General features: G+C 40.2%; 1 protein-coding gene across 1 annotated transcript in view; it reads right to left on the bottom strand.

Moving 5' to 3' along the window:
• The window catches only part of COL24A1 (collagen type XXIV alpha 1 chain), a gene marked incomplete at both ends in the record, with an annotated part of 253479 nt that overhangs the window by 28163 nt on the left and 205814 nt on the right, over positions 1-19502 (bottom strand). Inside the window, 6 exons of the mRNA XM_080916055.1 lie at positions 841-876; positions 3370-3423; positions 6203-6265; positions 7008-7061; positions 7152-7259; positions 8130-8237. Of these exons, the coding sequence (XP_080772181.1) occupies positions 841-876; positions 3370-3423; positions 6203-6265; positions 7008-7061; positions 7152-7259; positions 8130-8237 (423 nt within the window). The remainder of the gene's footprint in view (positions 1-840; positions 877-3369; positions 3424-6202; positions 6266-7007; positions 7062-7151; positions 7260-8129; positions 8238-19502) is intronic.

The following is a 19502-nucleotide window of genomic DNA, read 5'->3' as shown; positions in this document are numbered from 1 at the left end:
GCCAGAGAGCTGTGGCAAGTGAGCTAACACCAACCTGCTTTTCATTCCCATTTCTGCTCAGCCCGAGAGATGAGACTCCCTTTGTGCCGGCGATCTCGCCTCTCGATATATTGTCTATTGATAAATGTCTAGCATCATTCGCTCCCCCTTTCAGCTAATTAGCATAATCAGTTCACCCCACGCCTACTGTCTCTTCATGGGGGATGCTTCAGTCTGGTCAACATGAATTGTCCTTGTGGTAAAACCCAACTGAATGATGGCACCTGTGGGAAACGGTGGATGTGTCCATTTGCTTCACTTTGGTGGCCTTTTTACTATTTATATACACAGCTCACACTACCACTATGTAGCGTGAAAAAAATATACAACAAAATGTCATTAAAAATGTATGCCTGCTATGTCTGCCCTTGGGAGGAGGAGGAGAGGCACAGGGTGAGGAAAACTCTGAAGCTAGCCTGGGCTAGCAAGAGTCTGTCACAGAAAAGCACAAACAAGCTAATGCTTTGAGTCTTCCTGTGGTGTCATTAATGCTGGCTGGGTGTAGCATGTCTGCCTCATGTGACCCAGCAGCGTGGGGCCCTGGAGAAGGCGCATCTCTTCGTGTACATGGTGATCTTGGGAGAATATGATTAGCAGGTTCCCTAAGCACGTTTAGGGCTCCTCAGAGCCCACTGAACTGTACCATACAAGTTATTCTAGACAACTAGAATTTGATTGTTATTTTTTTAGTTCACAAGTATCAGGTATGATAGGCAAATCTAACGTGATCTTTGATTCCCTGGGGATTTTCATAGATAAGGGGTGATATAACCACAAATTCTGTCATTTAGTTAAACTTACAGTTTCACCTCGAAAGCCTTTTTCACCTCTAGGTCCCTAAAAGAGAGGGAAAAGATGTCAGTTCAGTGTTAGGGACCGTTGTCTGCTGATGCAGTAATGTCTGTACTCAGGAACTTGTCTTTGTTTACTTTTGTTTTATTATCTAGGAGGATTTGTTAATTCACATACAGCCCAGATTTTCTGAGTAATCAGAAATTCCCACCAAACCAAACCAAACAACCTATACTGAGGGACTGTGCTGGGTGCCCACCACTCCAAGCCTACCTCACAGAGAAACTGAAACAGTACCATCTTACCTAGCCAGTGAGGTCAGGACCACTATCTGACATTCAATCACAGATGTATTTAGAAAGGAAATCCTCCCCGTTTCTAGAGAAACTTCTTTGTTCTCTTCCGTTTTTTCTTTGTCCCCCTTTCATTTTATTTATTGTATGTGTCTTTGAGGACAGCCCTCAGGAGCAAGCTCTCTTCTTCCCTGTATGGCCTCGGGACTGATTAGGTCAGGCCGCCAGGCTTGCATGGGAAGTGCTTTCAGCTGCTCTATACTTACTTCTTAACGTGTGTTGAGAATAACTTTTCTATAGATTTAAAAATCCAAACTTAAAATCAGTTTCTAAAAAACAAGTTTTCAGACTCCTAGACATATACAGTCCCAGTCTGTAAGCTACAGAGCTTTCTAGATCATTTAAAAAAAAAAAAAACTCATTTTTTTCCTGTTTTGTTTTCACATCAACTTTATCTGGGGCTTTAAAAATGGTGAAATGAGAGGTCAATATCTCCAAAACCAATGATATCTTATTTAATTCCATCTTTCTTCCCAGCCACCCGTATAGGAGTGGTGTCTGGCCAAGTGCCAGTTGATTATACATCAGAAATAGACAGTCTTAAGGGTGACTCTGAGCACTTGTAAGTGACTGAATTAAGAAACTCAGCAAATGTGAAGACTTTTGTCCTTACTCCTGCACTTACTGTAAGTCAGTTTGGGTCAGGATTCTCACCGCTTACAGTTGTTTTTGTGATGATTGAATTACAATACACTTGAATATCTAACTCCGACAGCTCATCTGTTACGTTGATCAATGTTTCTCTTTTTATGCCGCCATCGTTCCATTACAATAACTTTGTACTCTTTATTATTTTCCGTCATCGCCTCCATCCATACTGACTTTTCCTCACCATATTTGTGTGTGTGTGTGTGTGTGTGTGTGTGTGTGTGTGTGTGTGTGATATCTGGGTGATTATTTCTTACAATGGTTTTCTTCTTCTTAGAATGGAAAAAAACAGAATATGAGAGAAATTTGAAAAGAAATTTGATGTGCTCGTCAAATAGCATAACGACCTTTAACAGCTCTGGTATAAACAAAGCGCAGTGTGATATTTTCATTGAGACATTTCTTTATCACATTTTCCTTGACCAATAATACTTCACATTTTTGACAGAGGAGAACAATCATTCCTCAATCAGAACAGCATGTGCTGCAGAACCACCCACTGAACTCTGAGGCCCTCCCACCTACAGTCTTGTGTAGCTCCGAATAGCAAAGGATAGAAGCCAAGAAAACGAGCGACACATTTCATTTCTTTTGAATAAACTCCAGCAGCTTTTGTGGCAAATTCTCTAAACTTATCAAAGAGGAGAGCTCCCCTTAACCCTTGAAACATTTCATTTCCAATTTTAAATATGTCTACACTTAACACTTTGAAATAACTCACAATACGGCTTCCCAGAAGGGAGTGTGTCTTGGTTTTCCCAGGCTCGACCCTGTTGTGTTCCTCTGTGTGCAATTTATCTGGGCCCATGATTCAGTCATTGCCTTCTTTCTTGGTTTTGCTTTACCACTGGCACTGGGGCTATGCTGACTGTGTGTTCAGTGCAGACATGGCTGGGACGGTGGAGACATCAGCTGTGTCACTCACTGGGTCCCTTACCTTGATGAACCAGATGAACCTCTACAAATGTCATCCACTGAATAGAAATGATGCCCCCTCCAGCCATGTGGTGTACCAGTTTGAGAAATGTCACAAAAGACAAAGCAAAACAAAAGGCACAGGTGGGTGACAGAAGCCTCTGAGAGAGGTTAGCCTCTCGAGTTTTCATAGTCACACAGTGCAGCTTGCACTGAGTCTCCTTTCTGTCATGTCTAACCTTCCACCGCCTTGGTTTTCTTGCTCATTTTACCAAAACTCATTTCACTTTCTCTGTTCTTTCTTGCAGAACTGGACCCGGTTTTACAGTGACTACATCTGCATTTACTACTCTCCCCATCCCTGGGTCAATTCTTTTTTCTTTTCTCAAGCTTGAGTGCCTCCCCTATTCAATAATCATAAAGAGTGGCCTCCGGAAGAAAATGTGTATCTGCTTTTCTAACATTTGATTCCCAAATGCCCAGGCTGATTCTTCATGAAGTATTCTAGAATTAGAAATTTAGATAAAGGATTGTCATTATCATCGTTATCATCATCATCGTCATCATCATCATTACCATTATCGACAACAACAGAATAAAAGCTATGTTGTAATAAACTTACAGTTCCACCTGTTGGGCCTATTATTCCTTCTTTTCCAAGAGGGCCAGTGTTTCCCTGTTGGGGATAAAGAAAGCAGTCTCAGTCGTAAAGTTCATTGGAGTGATGTTTTAATATTAATAGTATATAGCATGGTATATTCTTAGTGTAAATTATAGTAATTTTGACACTACATGATAAAATTGCAATATTGCTGTATTTTCCAATCAAGGAGATGTTATTTCTAACTAATACAAATCAAAATTGAAACGTTCATGTGATGAGCAGTCCAAGGTTATATCTTGTATGTGGAACATAAGAAATGACGTTGCTTTCCATAGGGACTCTAGGACAATGAACACGTGTTTGAATGGGTCTTTGTACAAATGCTGAAGAGATGGGTGCCTGGGTTCCATGACACATGGCGGAAAGGGGGTCCAGGGCAGAACCAGAGGACATATCATGTGACCAAACAAGCTTCAGGTTCTGCAAGACTCTGCAGAACCAGAGATGAAAGGTGCTTAATGTCTAATCTGTAGATTATGAGGCTGTCCCTGGATAAGTTGGGCACTGAGGAAATTCCTTTCTCAGTATGTAGACATAGACTGTCATAGATTTTCAAGTGAACATAAAACACTCATTTTAGATTTCTCTCCCTATCAAATTCTATTTTCCACTCCATGAGAGACAGCTTCCTTTTCTGACTGATGGTGAGTATGGAATATGCAACTATAAATACCTAACAGGTTTTCTCTTTTCCTACAGTGTTGGAGATAAAGAAAATGCTGTCCATTTAAATCTGATGTGATGTAACCTATTGTCTGACAGCTCTACTAGTAAGTAGACCTGCAAACTAGAAAATTTCTGAGAGACCAAATGAGTTGAGATCACTTTTTAAACATAATGAACTTTGAGAGATAATTTGTAAGCACAATACTCAAATTTCAAAGATCTATAATTGAACTGAGAAAGTTGGTGTTTTAATTTAATGCAGTGTAGCCTCCAGACTCAATAGATGTTGAGGGAACTTGAGTCTAGTTATGAGATAAGTCTCCCAAATAATGTTCATGGAAAGGAATAGGCTAACACTGGGAGAAAGTACATGGAAGACGTTAATGATTATGTACAATTATCGGAGTGTCCAAAATCGCCACACTATGATTTTAATAGTAGGTCTCAGTTATCTGTGGTAGGTAGAGATTAGCTACGTAAGCACAGTTTTGGAGTGGGGCACAATAAAGTCCTGACTTTCCAACTTGATTACTCTTACTTAATAATCATCGAGCACTTCCTGACTTTGGGAGCAGGAAGCAGACTTGAGGTCCCTTAGTAACGACTGTGTGCTCTGATTCTGCAGCTTTCGTGAGCAGCCTTGTGGCACATGGTTTGGTCAGTCACATAGGGAGGCAACTTCTTCCTCCGCTGGCATACTTTCATACCATGGTCTCTGGAAACATTTTCTAGAGACTTAGTTTTCTGAGCTGCAAAGTGGCGTGACAGCACCTTTCATAAGGGTTTCATTAGGATTAATTAACATAAGAGACACAGATGGACACTGGAACCCCTCCCAACACTGCTCCCCGTCCTCACACACCAGGCCTTCTCCTGCTCTAAGCCTTGTGAGCTCTTTACATGAATTGTGCCCCATACTGCTAATCAGGTAGCAAAAGGGATCAACCCACAAAGTGATACAGGCTCACAGAGCCCCAGCCCTTCATGGAACCCCACTTATTAATCCAGCCAGACACTGACAAGGTCATAGAAGCAACATTTATTTTACAATGGCCCATCCACAGACCGCGGTTGGGGATGGTCAGAAATGACACTTTATGGAACAGCACCCACTTCCCTTGGCTCCTTAGACACAGTGAAAAGAACAAACAAACTTACGCCTGATGGCGTGCACAGGTCTCCAAGCAAACATCCCATATAATACTGCTCCATGTTTCATTAAACACAAGTCACTGTGGGCTATAGAATTCCAAGAGTCTGACTTCATTCACTACTTGGACCAAGACAGTGGTGTGGGGTAAGGCCCTGCAGGAATCTCTCTTGCTGTGTCTGAGCTGTTTCTTCCTCTCTCCTGTCCTCCCAGACTCTAGCAGCTGCTGAAAACCGTGAAGTGGCTATGACCACAGCCGAATCATTACTTGAAGTTTAAAAACCTTTGCTTTGTTTCATTTCCATTTTATAGACCCTTCCTCACAGCATGATTAATAAAAAAATCATAACAAAGCAACACTAACACTGAACAGGACTGGACCTGGCGCATTTACTTTCCCTGCATTCTGTAGGTCTGGCGGAACGAGGGCTGAATGAAGTTTGCTAGCCCCGGGTTTGTTTTTCGTTTTTGGAAGTCTTTCTGCCATTCATATGACTTTCTTGGCATATCTGATCCTGAGCAGAGAAAACTCAGCTTTGGGCAAAGAGCTGTCAAAGTGTGGTCTCAAGAGCTCTGAACAGAGAAGCCTCCCTGAGGTGGGTGCTGCTTGCCTCTGTATTAATGCGCATTGGTCTCAAGAGCTCTGAACAGAGAAGCCTCCCTGAGGTGGGTGCTGCTTGCCTCTGTATTAATGCGCATGGCACAAAACTGCTTTGTTTGTGACACTGGGCTGACTTAACAGATGCACTGGCTTCTTCACAGCTACTCTGATGGGAAGTGTGGATGGCCTATGATGGTTTTTTGCTCAAACTAGTTTCTGAGCTGTAAAAATATGGAGCATGCAATGCTGTTATGAGTTTTCATCTTAAAAACCACTGTATTAAGTTATCCTTATAGTGTGAAGTATATTAATCTAGAGCCCTACACCGAGCAAACAAGCAGAGGTCTTGGTTGACCAATCAGCTCAATACTTACCCTCTGCCCAACGGGACCTTTAGGGCCTACAATTCCAACAATGCCAGCATCCCCCTCCGGACCCTAGAGACACAACGAAAAGCAGAAATCCTACTTTAACCTTCAAGAAATATTTTACAAATGAAGAGTCTTATGGCAATCTAGAAAGAATTATCAAGGATAGCTCTTAAAACGGGAATGAAAGACAATCATATAAGAAAAAAGACGGGGCATAAGATTATAGAAATATTTTATCAGGGTGTGTGTGTGTGTGTGTGTGTGTGTGTGTGTGTGTGTGTGTGTGAGGGTGAGGGTGGATGCATGTGTGGAGAGTTAGAGGACAGGCACCATGCTCCACTGTGTTTGTGACAGGGTCTTTTTTGTTGCATATGCTGGCCTAGCTGACCCGCAGGTAAGTTTCCTATCACTGACGCCATCCTCCCACAGTGGGCGCTGGGATGAAAGCAGCCAAGCTCCTGTGACTGGCTTTGCTGTGGATGCTGGAGACGAGACCCCAAGTCTCCATGCTTGCGTGGCAAGTGCTTTACTCAAACGAGCCAGCTCACCACCTTTACTTTTACTGTGTTTTTCAGGAAAGGTCTCATATATCCCAGGCTTCCCTTGAACTTTGAGCCTCCCAACTCACTAAGTTCAGCAATCAGACAGGCTTTGAAATTAACATTTTCAAAACTCAAACACACGAGTATACCAATTAGAATTTTAAAGATTAAAGAAAGGCCCAGGTCATAAATATTGATTATTTAAACACCTCTTTTTTTTTTTTTTTGAGATACATGTAAGACTTCCAGAACACATACAAACGTACTCTGGGGCCTGGGAATCCTTGGAAACCTGTCAAACCTTGATTGCCATGATCCCCCTGCAAAGCAAACAGACAGGACAATCATTACTGTACAGCAGTGGCCAGGCTTGTGGCATAAGTGCGTGGTGAGTTCAGACTGACACATACAGGCTGCCCCTTCAGACCAGGCTCTCCACGTAGTCCTTGGTCACCTTGTGTCCCTCGCCGACCTCTTTGACCTGGGATTCCAGGCTGACCAGGTTGCCCTTGTTCACCCTACAGACAAAGAAAGGTGATTGGGACCTCAGGATCTATACGCATATAAGTGTGTGTGTGTGTGTGTGTGTGTGTGTGTGTGTGTGTGTGTGTGTGTGTTGCTTTTCAGAATAGCACAAGGCATTGGGAATGTTAAATATATCATCCTTATACTTTCTACCATTTCCTAAACATAAAATTTTATTCTAATAAGCAAAAAGTACAGCCATAAGTAAAGAAAATTCCAAGGACTGAGGTAGTCTGCCTGCAGAAAGAAGAGGGAAGGGTGAGCCTGTGAAATGCACCTGGGAAGGCTCAGAGAAAATGGGGAAGGTGTGGCGTGTTGAAAGGGTTATGAGACATGGACATGCTTTGTACATAAGTGATCATTTTGGTGTTTCCCTGTCTTCCAGAGAAGACTCAGCTACACGACACTGGAAAGTGAGCTGTTCTGAGGATGGACCCGATTTTACTGCGATTATCTTTCCAGTCCTACCAACCTCAGCAATGGTGGCTCTGGTATCAGGATTACTGAATGGTGTAGTTCCATTCAGCTTTAGAGGAAGAAGAAGTGTACTTGAGAAAGTATGCATCCATTTCTCTAATTGTAGAAGGCAGATGACAGAGAAGGAGAGACCAAAACAAAAGAAAACTTGACATTTTAGAAAGGCCTCTAGCTCTTGGTGAGGGTGCCTGCTAGCTTTGAGTGAAACGCTGTAGGGTTTGGAAGTTCCACCACTCGCATGCCTGGCAGCTACCACAGGAAACAGAGACGTGTAGGCCATACACCTCCCTTTGTCTGAATGTGGTTTCACTATTAGCCAGATGAAAACATACTCAGCTGTGACCCAGTCAGTATACGCAGAGTCCTGATGCACAGGAGGAAAGTACCTTTGGGCCCGGCATGCCAGGGCTTCCTGGAGGACCAGATGAACCCTTTCTTCCCTGAGGACCTGGGGATCCGGCCAGTCCTGTTCTTCCTGGGCTGCCCGTGATGCCCTAAATAACAGATAAGAGATGGGAACAAGCACATTTGGAGAAAGCCAACGGAGAGGCTTAACAAATGTAGAAAGGAATGTGTTTCTAGAGGTTGCTGGTGAGGGAGTGACCAGGTTTGAGACTTACGCTTTCCTGCAGAAGTGAGATAATTAAGGGAGAGTTCGGAAGCCTCGCCACCCACATGGAATATATCTAATTATAGTTAATAAGATCTCAGGTTTTTATGATAGAGATTATAAAGCAACGCCAAGCTCTTCTTGATTTATATAATCAGGCGGAACAGTATACTTTGCTCTATTCTGAATTAAGGATGTAAACTCTGCTTGCACAGCAACTCTTACAGAAGAATGTCTCATTGCAAAGAACTTTCTATTCCTCAATTATGCAATTCTGGAAAACCCAGTAAAAATAGTTTGAAAATAAAGACAAACAAGCAAATATTAAATACAAAAAACCAAATCCCGAATCAAGGTAGGCCATTTATGTGTATCAGGCTAAATGTAAGCACTCAGCTATTGTATAGATTATAACATGGTCATAGTTTTTAAATTTAATAATGGGAAAATCAAGATAAAAACAATAATTTAAAATGTGAAGAGTATATGAGATTAAAATTTTCATGAATGAATGAAGTTTTATCGGGGCACAGCCACACTCATTCCCTAGTATATTGGTTCTGGCTACACTGTGCAGTACCAGAACTGAGTAGCCATGGCAGAGGTGGTAGCGCCTTTGTTTGTTAAAAGCAGATTGCAGTGAGGCTGAGTTTCAAATGGGACATGTATGGTCTTCCTGTAAATTTTTATTTCTTGTCATTTTTATCGAAATATATGTACCATGTCAAAATAAGAAAGGTAAACATCGAATGTCATGATTTATAGATGTATCAGAGTATAGACTTTTTTTTTTGGCAAATTGAATGACAAACTTTTGTATTTTATTATGTCTTGAAACCACATCTATCACTAAAACTACATACACTCTAACAGTATCAGACTGAGGACATGTTTCAATTTTACATAAATGCAACAGATAGGAAAGTAGACACATTTTTAAAAGGACTGTTTTATCATAGCAGAATTCATACACACACACACACACACACACACACACACCCTTTTAAAGAAGACTAAAATAAAATAAAGCTTTCAATAGTCATCCCAGTAAAGAATTAACCTTGTTAGTGGTGACTGAATTACACCGGGTAGCAAAAACCTTTTGTTCAAGATTCTTTAGCCTTTTGGTAAGAATATTGTTTGAAATGTTGACGTTTTAATAGGACCAACAGTTTGAGGCTATAGGAGATGAATTTAAAGTGGTTTTCTTGCTCTTGGTAAACAGAAGCTTGTAGTATTGCTAAGTTGCTCATTCAAGGAGTCAGCGCTGAGTTTGAAATGATGAAGTTAACTTGCATGCATAGGCAGTGGGTGGCTGCAAGGAGGACTATTGCCAAGGAAGTTAAGAAGAACCAGATGAATGCAGCCTGAAGTGGGAGCTGACAAACAGACAGACGTGACAGACCCACAGACAAAGGGCTGCTGGAGAAATGTCAAAGCTTGGGAAAATTCTGATGTTGAATCGATAAATATTCATTTCATCATTTGTCATCAGGGAATCTGAGGAAAATATTTGAATATAATACATAGATTATCCAGCCTGCATCTCAACAGCGAATTCCATCTGTTTTTGTAGATTTAATCTTTGGTTCTATAAAATTTTTAATAAAAAAAACAAGGGATGGGATATCTTGACTTGTTCAGTTATGCAATATTCAGTGGCTTGGGATTACGTAGAGCTTAGTTGAAGTATTTTTAGACAAGATGAAAAGTCTTTTAAATGAGAAAAGCGTCCCTCAATGTAAGAGAGCAATAAATAAATTGTATAAATGTCTGAAATATTCCCAGCGTAAAGAAAGTTGTATAAAGTCAGAAGTTACATCGGATGTAGCTCAGTGAGTTAATGGTTTGCCTGGCACACTTGGGGCCCTAAGGTTCAGTTCTCAGCGTTACCTAAACCAGGTGTTGTGATCTACACCTGAGATCCCAGTGTGTGATTTGGTTCTGAAGTAACTGCAGTGTGTGTCACACATATAATACTAGAGCCTTGTACTTTCTTGTACTGTCAAAAGTTAAGACAAAAGGGAGGTCTCTGTCAGATTTCCTGATCTTGGTTTCAGGTGCATATTTTAGAAATGGGAGGAAGAAGATTCTATTTCCTCAGTCTGTTTGTACAGTTGAGGAGTTTCCACATAACCTTCAATTGGCAATGATTAGGCTACAATGTAATGGCATGTTATAAGACAAATCTCAAGGGAAAAATCTAATGGAATTCTACAAATTCCTTCCATGCACTGAATGTGTTCAATCAAGATTATATGCTCATAAATTGTGAGCTCGGAAGTTCCTATCTCTGTGCAGAGGACACACAAAGATGGAATGTGTGATATATGCAGAATCCCAAGCTCAGGGCAGTTTAGCAGATGAGAAAAAAAAGTCAAAGGGAACTGTGGTGAGCTAAGCATTGTCTCTCCAAAGAGAACTGTGCCTTCTCCATCTTTCTTACAAGTAGAGCTTATTGTGAAAATTGTACTCAATTGTTATGTGTTAACATTATGAATGAATAGAATTCTGTGAACCCTGTGCCATTTTGTCATACAAATTCCTAAGCAAAACTCTCAGTTCCGAATTTTCTACTGGTTCTTACTAAATCTGCTAAATTCTCCTTTAGAAGGGCTTGCTATTGTTTGAATGTGTTCCTGGGATACTAATTCATGTTTTTCAATGGTTCTTCCATATACCCAGCAAGGATTTTCAAAATGTCAACTATTGTAAGGAAGTTATTTCTAAGGAATATGCACATAAATACCTTCTCTGTCTATTAGATAGAGTTTAAAATTTGTGTGTATGTGTGTCTTTCTGTCTGGCTGCAGGCACACAAGTGTGTATGGGTACCCACAGAGGCCAGACAAGGGTGCTCAATGTCCTGTAGCTGCGGGGTGTCATAAGTTGCTGGATGTAGGGAGTAGAAAATTAATTCTGGAAAATTGCAAGAGCAGCTAGAAAAGCCAGCATTCCTAACTGCTGAGTCATCTTTTCAGTACCTACCTATCTTCTTAAAAGAACCTCTAAAAAGGAAAAATTTCATGACCACAAAAGGCTTAATTAAGTATTAATAAACGATGCCAAGTGCTTAATGACAGATGGCTATGGGACATAGTTTATATTCATACAAAGTCCCATGGCTGGGCTTTGAAGACCTTTTTGTCCTTATCTACAGTCACCATTTTTATCTCCCATTATTTCTTTATATTAGTGGAGCTCAGTATCTGAGGAACCATTATAAAAGCAAAACCTTTATAGAGGATGGAGAAGAGGGCAGAATAAAGAAGAGAGGAATGGTAGAGAAGGGAATGGGAAAAAGAGAAAGAAGGAAGAGTATAAAGTGAGGAGATAGGTAGTGATAGCTATTCCATCATCTATCTATCTATCTATCTATCTATCTATCTATCTATCTATCTATCTATCTATCCATCTATCTATCTGTCTATCTATCTACTAATCTATTTATATATCTACTATCTATCTACTTATCTATTATCTATCTATCTATCTATCAATCTATCTATCTATTAATCTATCTATCTACTAATCTATCTAATCTATCTATCATCTATCTATCTACTAATCTATTTATATATCTACTATCTATCTACTTATCTATCTATTATCTATCTATCTATCTATCAATCTATCTATCTACTAATCTATCTATCTACTAATCTATCTACTTATCTATCTAATCTATCTATCATCTATCTATCTACTAATCTATCTATCTATCTCCTAATCTATTTATCTACTAATCTATCTATCTATCTACTAATCTATCTATCTATCTATCTATCTACTATCATCTCTCTACCTACTAATATCTATCTATCTACTAATATATCTATTTATCTATCTACTAATCTATCTATCTCTCTTTATATCTATCTATCTATGAATCTCAACATTGTAGAGTTTTGATGTATTTGTTATAGCTCTTCCATATGATAAGTACTTCACTTTATCTTAAATGTATTAGGTTGTCCTATTTATCTTCCATTGCTTCACTCTATATGTTTCACACTGATTTAATGTGTTCTCTGAGACTATACTTCTGGGATGATTTCTTATATGAATCATGAGAGGATGAGATGATTCCTTTTAGAGTCCATCCATGCAGATTAAAGTGCATCTTATAAGGGTGGCTTGAGACTTCAGGAAAGTTCAAAATTGGCCAAAGAAGACTTAGATGCTATGGTAGTGACTGAATATCTGAAGGAATAATGAATTTACAGGAAAGGGGTAGTTTTGAAAGTGGATATGGTTGGATATGGCTCTGTAGGACTATAACTGAGGAAGTTAGAATGCTGAGGTAGTAGGGCCATAAATTCAAGTTCAGCTTGAGCTACAGAGTGATTTTGAAGCCAATATGAGTCACACATGAGAACTAGTCTCAAAAAAAAAAATCCCACTACCAATAAAGCAACACCCAATCTGCCTAACTATCCAATCATCCTCTACAACCAACTAACGAAAACCATCAGAATTCTAATGAAAAACATCTTCTCCCATTGGTGGAAAACTTATCAACCAGAGGACCTAAAGGCATTCTAACGACTTACAGAATCTTTAAAAGGCCACATGTAAAAGCCGGAAGGAAATGTGGGTAAGGAATGGAAACAAAACAAAGCAAATACTCTTAGAACAGCAAAATAACTTTATAGTTAAAGTTGGCTGAAAAAGATGTGCAAATACAAATCATTAGTGTAATAATAATAATAAAATAAATAATAGGTTATCTTGCAAACTTTTGAGCTACCTTTCCCCAGAGACCAGCAATGGGGGTACATTGTACCAGATGTAGGCTAGCTCAAGGTCCTACAATCCTGAGACAGTATCACTTTATCTTCATTGTAATTCTAGGTAATTTTCAAGACATTTGGCTCCCTAGTAGAAAAGGCCCATATTCTTGTGCCAAGACACAGACAATAGACACATAGACACTGTTGAACAGCCCTGAGGTCAACAGATGACTTAGGCTGTGGGAGTCATCACGAGAAAGCTCGTTAAGGTTACATGGAAAGTTAATTTTATTGAGTTATTAGACGGCCCAGGCTAATGAATACACTGCAAGTCGTTTACCATTCAGGCTGGTTTCTTAGAGAGAAATTCGAAGACAGTAGCAGAGTGTTCTGTACAAACTTATAAGTGTCTCAGACAAGTAAGTAAAGAACAAACATTTTTTATTAGGGACACACAGATGGATAACTAAGCTTGTTTTCAAGAGAAACAGATGCTAATTCCAGGCATTCTGTCTAGTAGCTTCCAAAGGATTATTTGCTTCAAACAATTAAACAAAGGGGTAAAGTAATACAAGGACATTTTACAAACAAATAAAACCACAATAATTATTCACGTTGCTGAGAGATGGTGCAATCAGTGAATAGCTTACCTGACTCTTAGAAGGTGAATTTGGCAGCACACTCATGTATAAACTAGGAAATCTTTTCCACACCTGTACCCAGTATTCTCTAGTCAATTTATTATCATTTTTATAATTAAAAGGTACTATCCAGTTATAAAATAGAAGGTTAATATAACAAAAAGAGTACATGATACCTTTTTAGCCAGGGAGTTTCATTATTCTCAGACAGAGGCTGTCTCCCTACATAAGTGAGTTCTGAGCCCTGTAGGAGAGTGTTGCCAATTTTGACAGAACAGAAAGAGAGCTGTGTAGAAAAGGAATGTGTGTCAGACTGTGGGTTCTTTCTGTCACTGGGTACCTCCCATCCCTCAGAGACTGGCTTCTCCATGCATCTACTGTTCCTGCTGTAAACTGAGGAAGGAAGAGGGCGGTGTCTGAAGGGAATGGAGAGATGCTTTCCTGTAGACACCAAGAAGAGAAACAGATGCTGGGACTCACTGGCATGTGACAAGGAGTAGGACAGAGACTCTCTTTAAAATGACATTTAGTGGGTTACAACCCTCACAACACTGATTCTACTGATTTTTCTTTTAGTCAATGGGAAAAACTTAAATGACATAGAATTTTGTATTATTTGATGTTTTCTTGAAATTTTTCTTGAAAAATTCGGTATTTCTCCCTTCCTTGCCCTTTGTAATGCTATACATTTTAAAGATACATAGGGATGTTCCTGTAGTTATTTATGATGTAAGAAGAAAACATAAAGTTTTATTTCCTGTAGCATAAAAAATTTAGCATAATATTCCAAAGTTTCTTTCTATTTTAGGAAACATAGGCATGTCATTTTTAAAGCCAGCAAACTCAAGAGCTATAAACAACACTACTTCCCAACTGCAGCAGTAAAACCCACTCCGGCTTCAGGAGAAGTTCTCATTATAGTTGATGCTAAACATATCCCTCCCAGGAAAGAAGTGGCCGTTTAAAAATACTTGGGCTAGTAATTATGGGTAGTAATATGCATGGCCACAGCATATATAAATTATGCCACATTTATAACATTGTGCTACAATTCTAGTCACAATCAACATGGTCAAGAGCTAGAGTAAGATTGATGAATGAGCTGTTGGTTAAAGTTGGGAGGTAGTTTAAACATCTCAATGTATTAAAGTCAAGGGACAGAGAGTAGGGGCGAGTCTTCAGCAGGGAAGGATCATGGAGCTTCCTTTGTGGCTATTTCCACGTCTGTGAAACTAACCTCTCACTCAGACACAACACATGCCAGCACTGTGTTTGTCCACCTCCCGCCGTCACCCGGCACTGTGCTGGTTTACCCGGTGTCACCCAGCACTGTGCTGGTCCACCCAGCATCGTCCAACACTGTGGTGGTCTGCCTCCCAGAATCACTTACAGATTTCCATGAGCACAAACAATAGTTTCATAGTCCTGAAAATTCTGAGCAGTGACCATGCCTCTATAGTACGGGAAACCATGTGAGGCCTCCTCCACTTAGGTCTCAGCACACAATCACAGGACTACCAAGGACCAGAGAGGAGTCATCTAGACCTGGTTCTCATGTATCTCCCCTCTCACTGCTGTGAAGAAATCAATATGGGCCTTCCTATATCAAAAGCAACTGACATGCCATCTATGTATCTCACTCCATCCTCCAATAACCCTGCAACCAGACCGACTCTTTCACGACTACAGACATTTTTATTCTGGTTCCTCCTATGCAGCAGGATTTTTTCAAGTCTGGATTTATCTGGCCACAGTCAGGTTCTCTATAATCGTCTCAGGAGACTTCCCTACTCAAGTTCCTATACAACCCGCCTCTTCCATGACACATTGTCACCTAACTGTTTCTTTCCTCGCACTTAAAAAGACTGGAAATTATCCGTGGATCTTTTTATTTATAGTCTAGTATTCAACCATTATGTCAATCCACATTATCAATCCATAAATTCTGACTTTTGATAGAGGTCAAATATTAAAGCTTTGTTGCTTTTATGTATAGTCCATGGGGTCAACCTTTTCCTTGTATTCTATAACTCCTCATTTGTACCAGGAACTGAACAATTATTTGTGCTCTAAAATAATGTAATTTATTAAGCAATTATATTTATTACTGTATAGGAGCAATATTGGCTCAATAAGCCTAGGCCATATATTGGGTCTTTTACATAAAATATTTCACTTGATTATAGTAAAATTATACACATTAGTTTCTGACATAGTCATTTAATAGATAGTGTCTAGGATGATAATTAGTTAATATAAGACACGGTTAGCACACAAAGAACATTTCTCAAAGATTTATAGGGTTTTTCCTCTGAGCCTAACAATGTGCAAGGTGCTAGGCAACCAAGGAGCGAAATGCAAGATCTGCTATGCAAGAGAAAACAACATAAGCAATTGGCACCTAAATTAAGCATGATTTGCTGTAGAAATCACCATGGGTATATAGAAGTTTTAAGCAGACAAGACCCCGATTTAGAGTGTACACAGGAGGTACAGTTTGGTTGATTCCTGAAAAGTTACGAAAATACTCATCATAAAATTAAAGCAAACAAACTTTCTAAGCAGAGAGAATAAAGTACATGCATAGAATCAGTAAATCGAGGAGAGAAATACCAAGAATTTGGGAGGGAAAGTAAGTGGACAGGCTGGTTTTATGTCAACTTGACACAAGCTGGAGTTATAACAGGGAAAGGAGCCTCAGTTGAGGAAATGCCTCCATGAGATCCAGCTGTAAGGCATTTTCTCAACTAGTGATCAAGGGGCGGGGGTCCAGCCCACCGTGGGTGGTGCCATCCCTGGGATGGTAGACCTGGGTTCTATAAGAAAGCAGGCTGAGCAAGCCAGGGGAAGCAAGCCAGTAAGTAACATCCCTCCATGGCCTCTGTATCAGCTCTTGCTTCCTGACCTGCTTGAATTCCAGTCCTGACTTCCTCTGGTGATGAACAGCGATATGGAAGGGTAAGCTGAATAAACCCTTTCCTCCCCAACTTGATTCTTGGTCATGATGTTTGTGAAGGACTAGAAACCCTCACTAAAACAGTAAGAAAAGTAAGGACATGTAACTTGAGTAGAGCCTCAATGCAATTGTAGAGTGAGCATTCTTGTAAAGAACAAGGCACTCACACTAGACTTCCTGGTTTCGAATTTTGTTTTTTTGTGCTTGTTGACTGTGTGATCTTGGGCAAGTTCTTAGTCTTTCTGAGCACTCCATTCCTTCTGGTAAACTGAGGATAATAGCTATATTGACCTCATAGAGATTACATAATTTAATATATAATCAGCATCTGGGCTAGTATCTGGTACACAGTAAACATTGATAATTTAGATGTTACTATGCTTGCATGAACAGTACTCATAAAGAGCAGGGTAGTAAGGCTGTCAGGCTGGTAAGGTAAACAGAGGCCAGATACATAAGGAATACCATTCCAGTATGAGTATGAGCTGTATATGATGGCGTGGGGTTCACTGAAGACTCAATGAGGAAACCTCTACCTTTCCGTAGATCTTTCACTTTGAGACTAATGAGCTGCCAAACAATTCAAGTGCTGTCCTGGAAGACATCCTAATGAGCAGGAATCTGTCCAGTGGAAGCAGCCATAGGAAAGGAGAGAGAAAGTTCTAATTAGATGAATCCCTAACTGGATAATCAAGCCCTTCGTGACATAAAGTTGACAGGACATTTTGAAAGTAGATCTAATTCAAACACAGGGGTCACCAGCTTCTATCCATTGGTTGGGTGTAAATATCAGCTTCTGACTCAGTTGTGCATTGGGTCTTTTGGAAGGCGTGTCATGATAGGTCCTTTTGCTTGTGAGCACTAGATAGCATCAGTAAAAGTGTCAGACCCTGGGGCCTCCCCCTGAGCTGGATCCCACTTTGGGCCTGCCACTGGACCTTCTTTCTCTCATGCTCTTCTCCATTTTGATCCTTGCAGTTCTTTCAGACAGGAACAATTCTGGGTCAGAGTTTTTGACTGAGGATGGCAACCCCATCCCACCACTTGATGCCCTGTCTTTCTACTGGAGGTGGGCTCTACAAGTTCCCTCCTCACTGTTGGGCATTTCATCTGAAGTCCCTCTTGAGTCCCGAGAGTTTCTTACCTTCCCAGGCACTGGAAGAAGCTGAGGAGGAGGAAGACCCTATAAGAAGATCAGCAGTCTCAATTAACCTGGACCCTCTCAGACACAGAGCCACCAACAAGGTAGCATACACCAGCTGATTTGAGGCCCCTAATACATATACAGCAGAGGACTGCCTGGTCTGGCCTCAGTGAAAGAAGATGCACCAAATCCTCAAGAGACTCAAGGCCGCAGGGAGTGGGAGGTCTGGTGGGGGTAGACATGGGGGGGTGGGAACATTCTCACAGAGATGGGTGGGGGAAAGGGGAGGTATGGGATGTGGGACAATCAGAGGATAAACTGGGAGGGGGTAAAGTATAGACTGTAAAAAAGGAATAAATAAAAATATAGAAAATTAAAAAAAACACTGTGAAAGGGATGGCTGCCTTTGTATCTTACACATTGACTATACACACCCTGTGAACAACCACCATAAGACATGGTCTACGTGAAGCAGAAATGAGTGTTTCCTTGAATTATCTCAAAACAACACCACAGAATCACATGACAAAAATATATCTATCCATTGCAAGCAGACAGCATGCTTAAGGAAAGAATTGCAGCCTCCTTGGGACCAAGTTCTTGAATACAGCTGTGTCGTAAGCTACAGACGGGCAACAGGGCTGCTGTTTCTCTCATGGTGGCCAGAGATGGGCTACTGAGGGGCGCTTTTCCTCTCATGCTATGCTGAGCACAACCCACAAGAGAGAGAAACTCAAGATTCTCAGTGTTCTTTTAAGACAAGAACCATGGTTTGAGTGCTGCACATTAAACACGCAAGAATCACCTGATGGATGGTAAAACTCAGGCTTGGAAGAGCCTTGATTTGTCCTAAAATAAGTTGTTAGTCACATCTCATTCCTTTCTTTCCAAAAACCAGTTTTATTAGAATAGCAATAAAAATTTATATAAAAAATAGCCTGGCAACTCTTAATTTTAGTGACAGATAAATTTATGTCTTTTTTTTTTCATGGAAAAGTTTCTTTTCTAAATGATTGAGGTTCTGTGTACAGAAGTCCGACTCAATGAAAACAGCGTGGTAGACTCATCTGCTGCAGATGTGCTAAGCTGTCTGGCCTCGGAACACTCATTTGAGTAGAGGAAATTCACAAAGGCAACTTGAGCCTCCCTGAAACTATTCCTCAGCTACGGTCACATGACCTTGAAAAACTCTGAAAGTACAGAGTTAATATGCCAGGAATTCTGTAATTCCATGGCCACATCAAAACTGAAAAGAGTGGGGAAAAGAAAAGAAAGAACATTGTTTAGAAAAACTAGACATTGCATAATGCTGCAAACCTAGAATAAATATTTTTCTAAGTGGATAAACCCAGCAGTCTTTAAAGGGAAGCCAAGGAACACCATGGTGCCATGATTTAAATCAAAGACCAATGGGAAAATGTCCTTATCCATGGTTGAAAATCTTCAGGAATCTTCCTTGTTTTTAGCAATGATATTTTTCCCCTCCAAAATAGCATTAAAAAACTTAGCAGCTTCACCTTTGCTTTAGAAAATATTCTCTTGGACATTATTTGTGCTAATGACCAGGTAGCCACTAAAGATATTAGTTTATTTAGTGTATTCTTTTAAAGAGCATCATGACCCCAATTTCATATAAATTATTCTGTGGAGAGCAGAGGTATTTTGGGAAAACATT

This window comes from Micromys minutus (assembly GCF_963924665.1).
Source record: "Micromys minutus genome assembly, chromosome: 4".
Classification (NCBI taxonomy): Eukaryota; Metazoa; Chordata; class Mammalia; order Rodentia; family Muridae; genus Micromys; species Micromys minutus.
The sequence above is the reverse complement of the archived record's forward strand: the minus strand, read 5'-3'. Positions and strand labels throughout refer to the sequence as shown.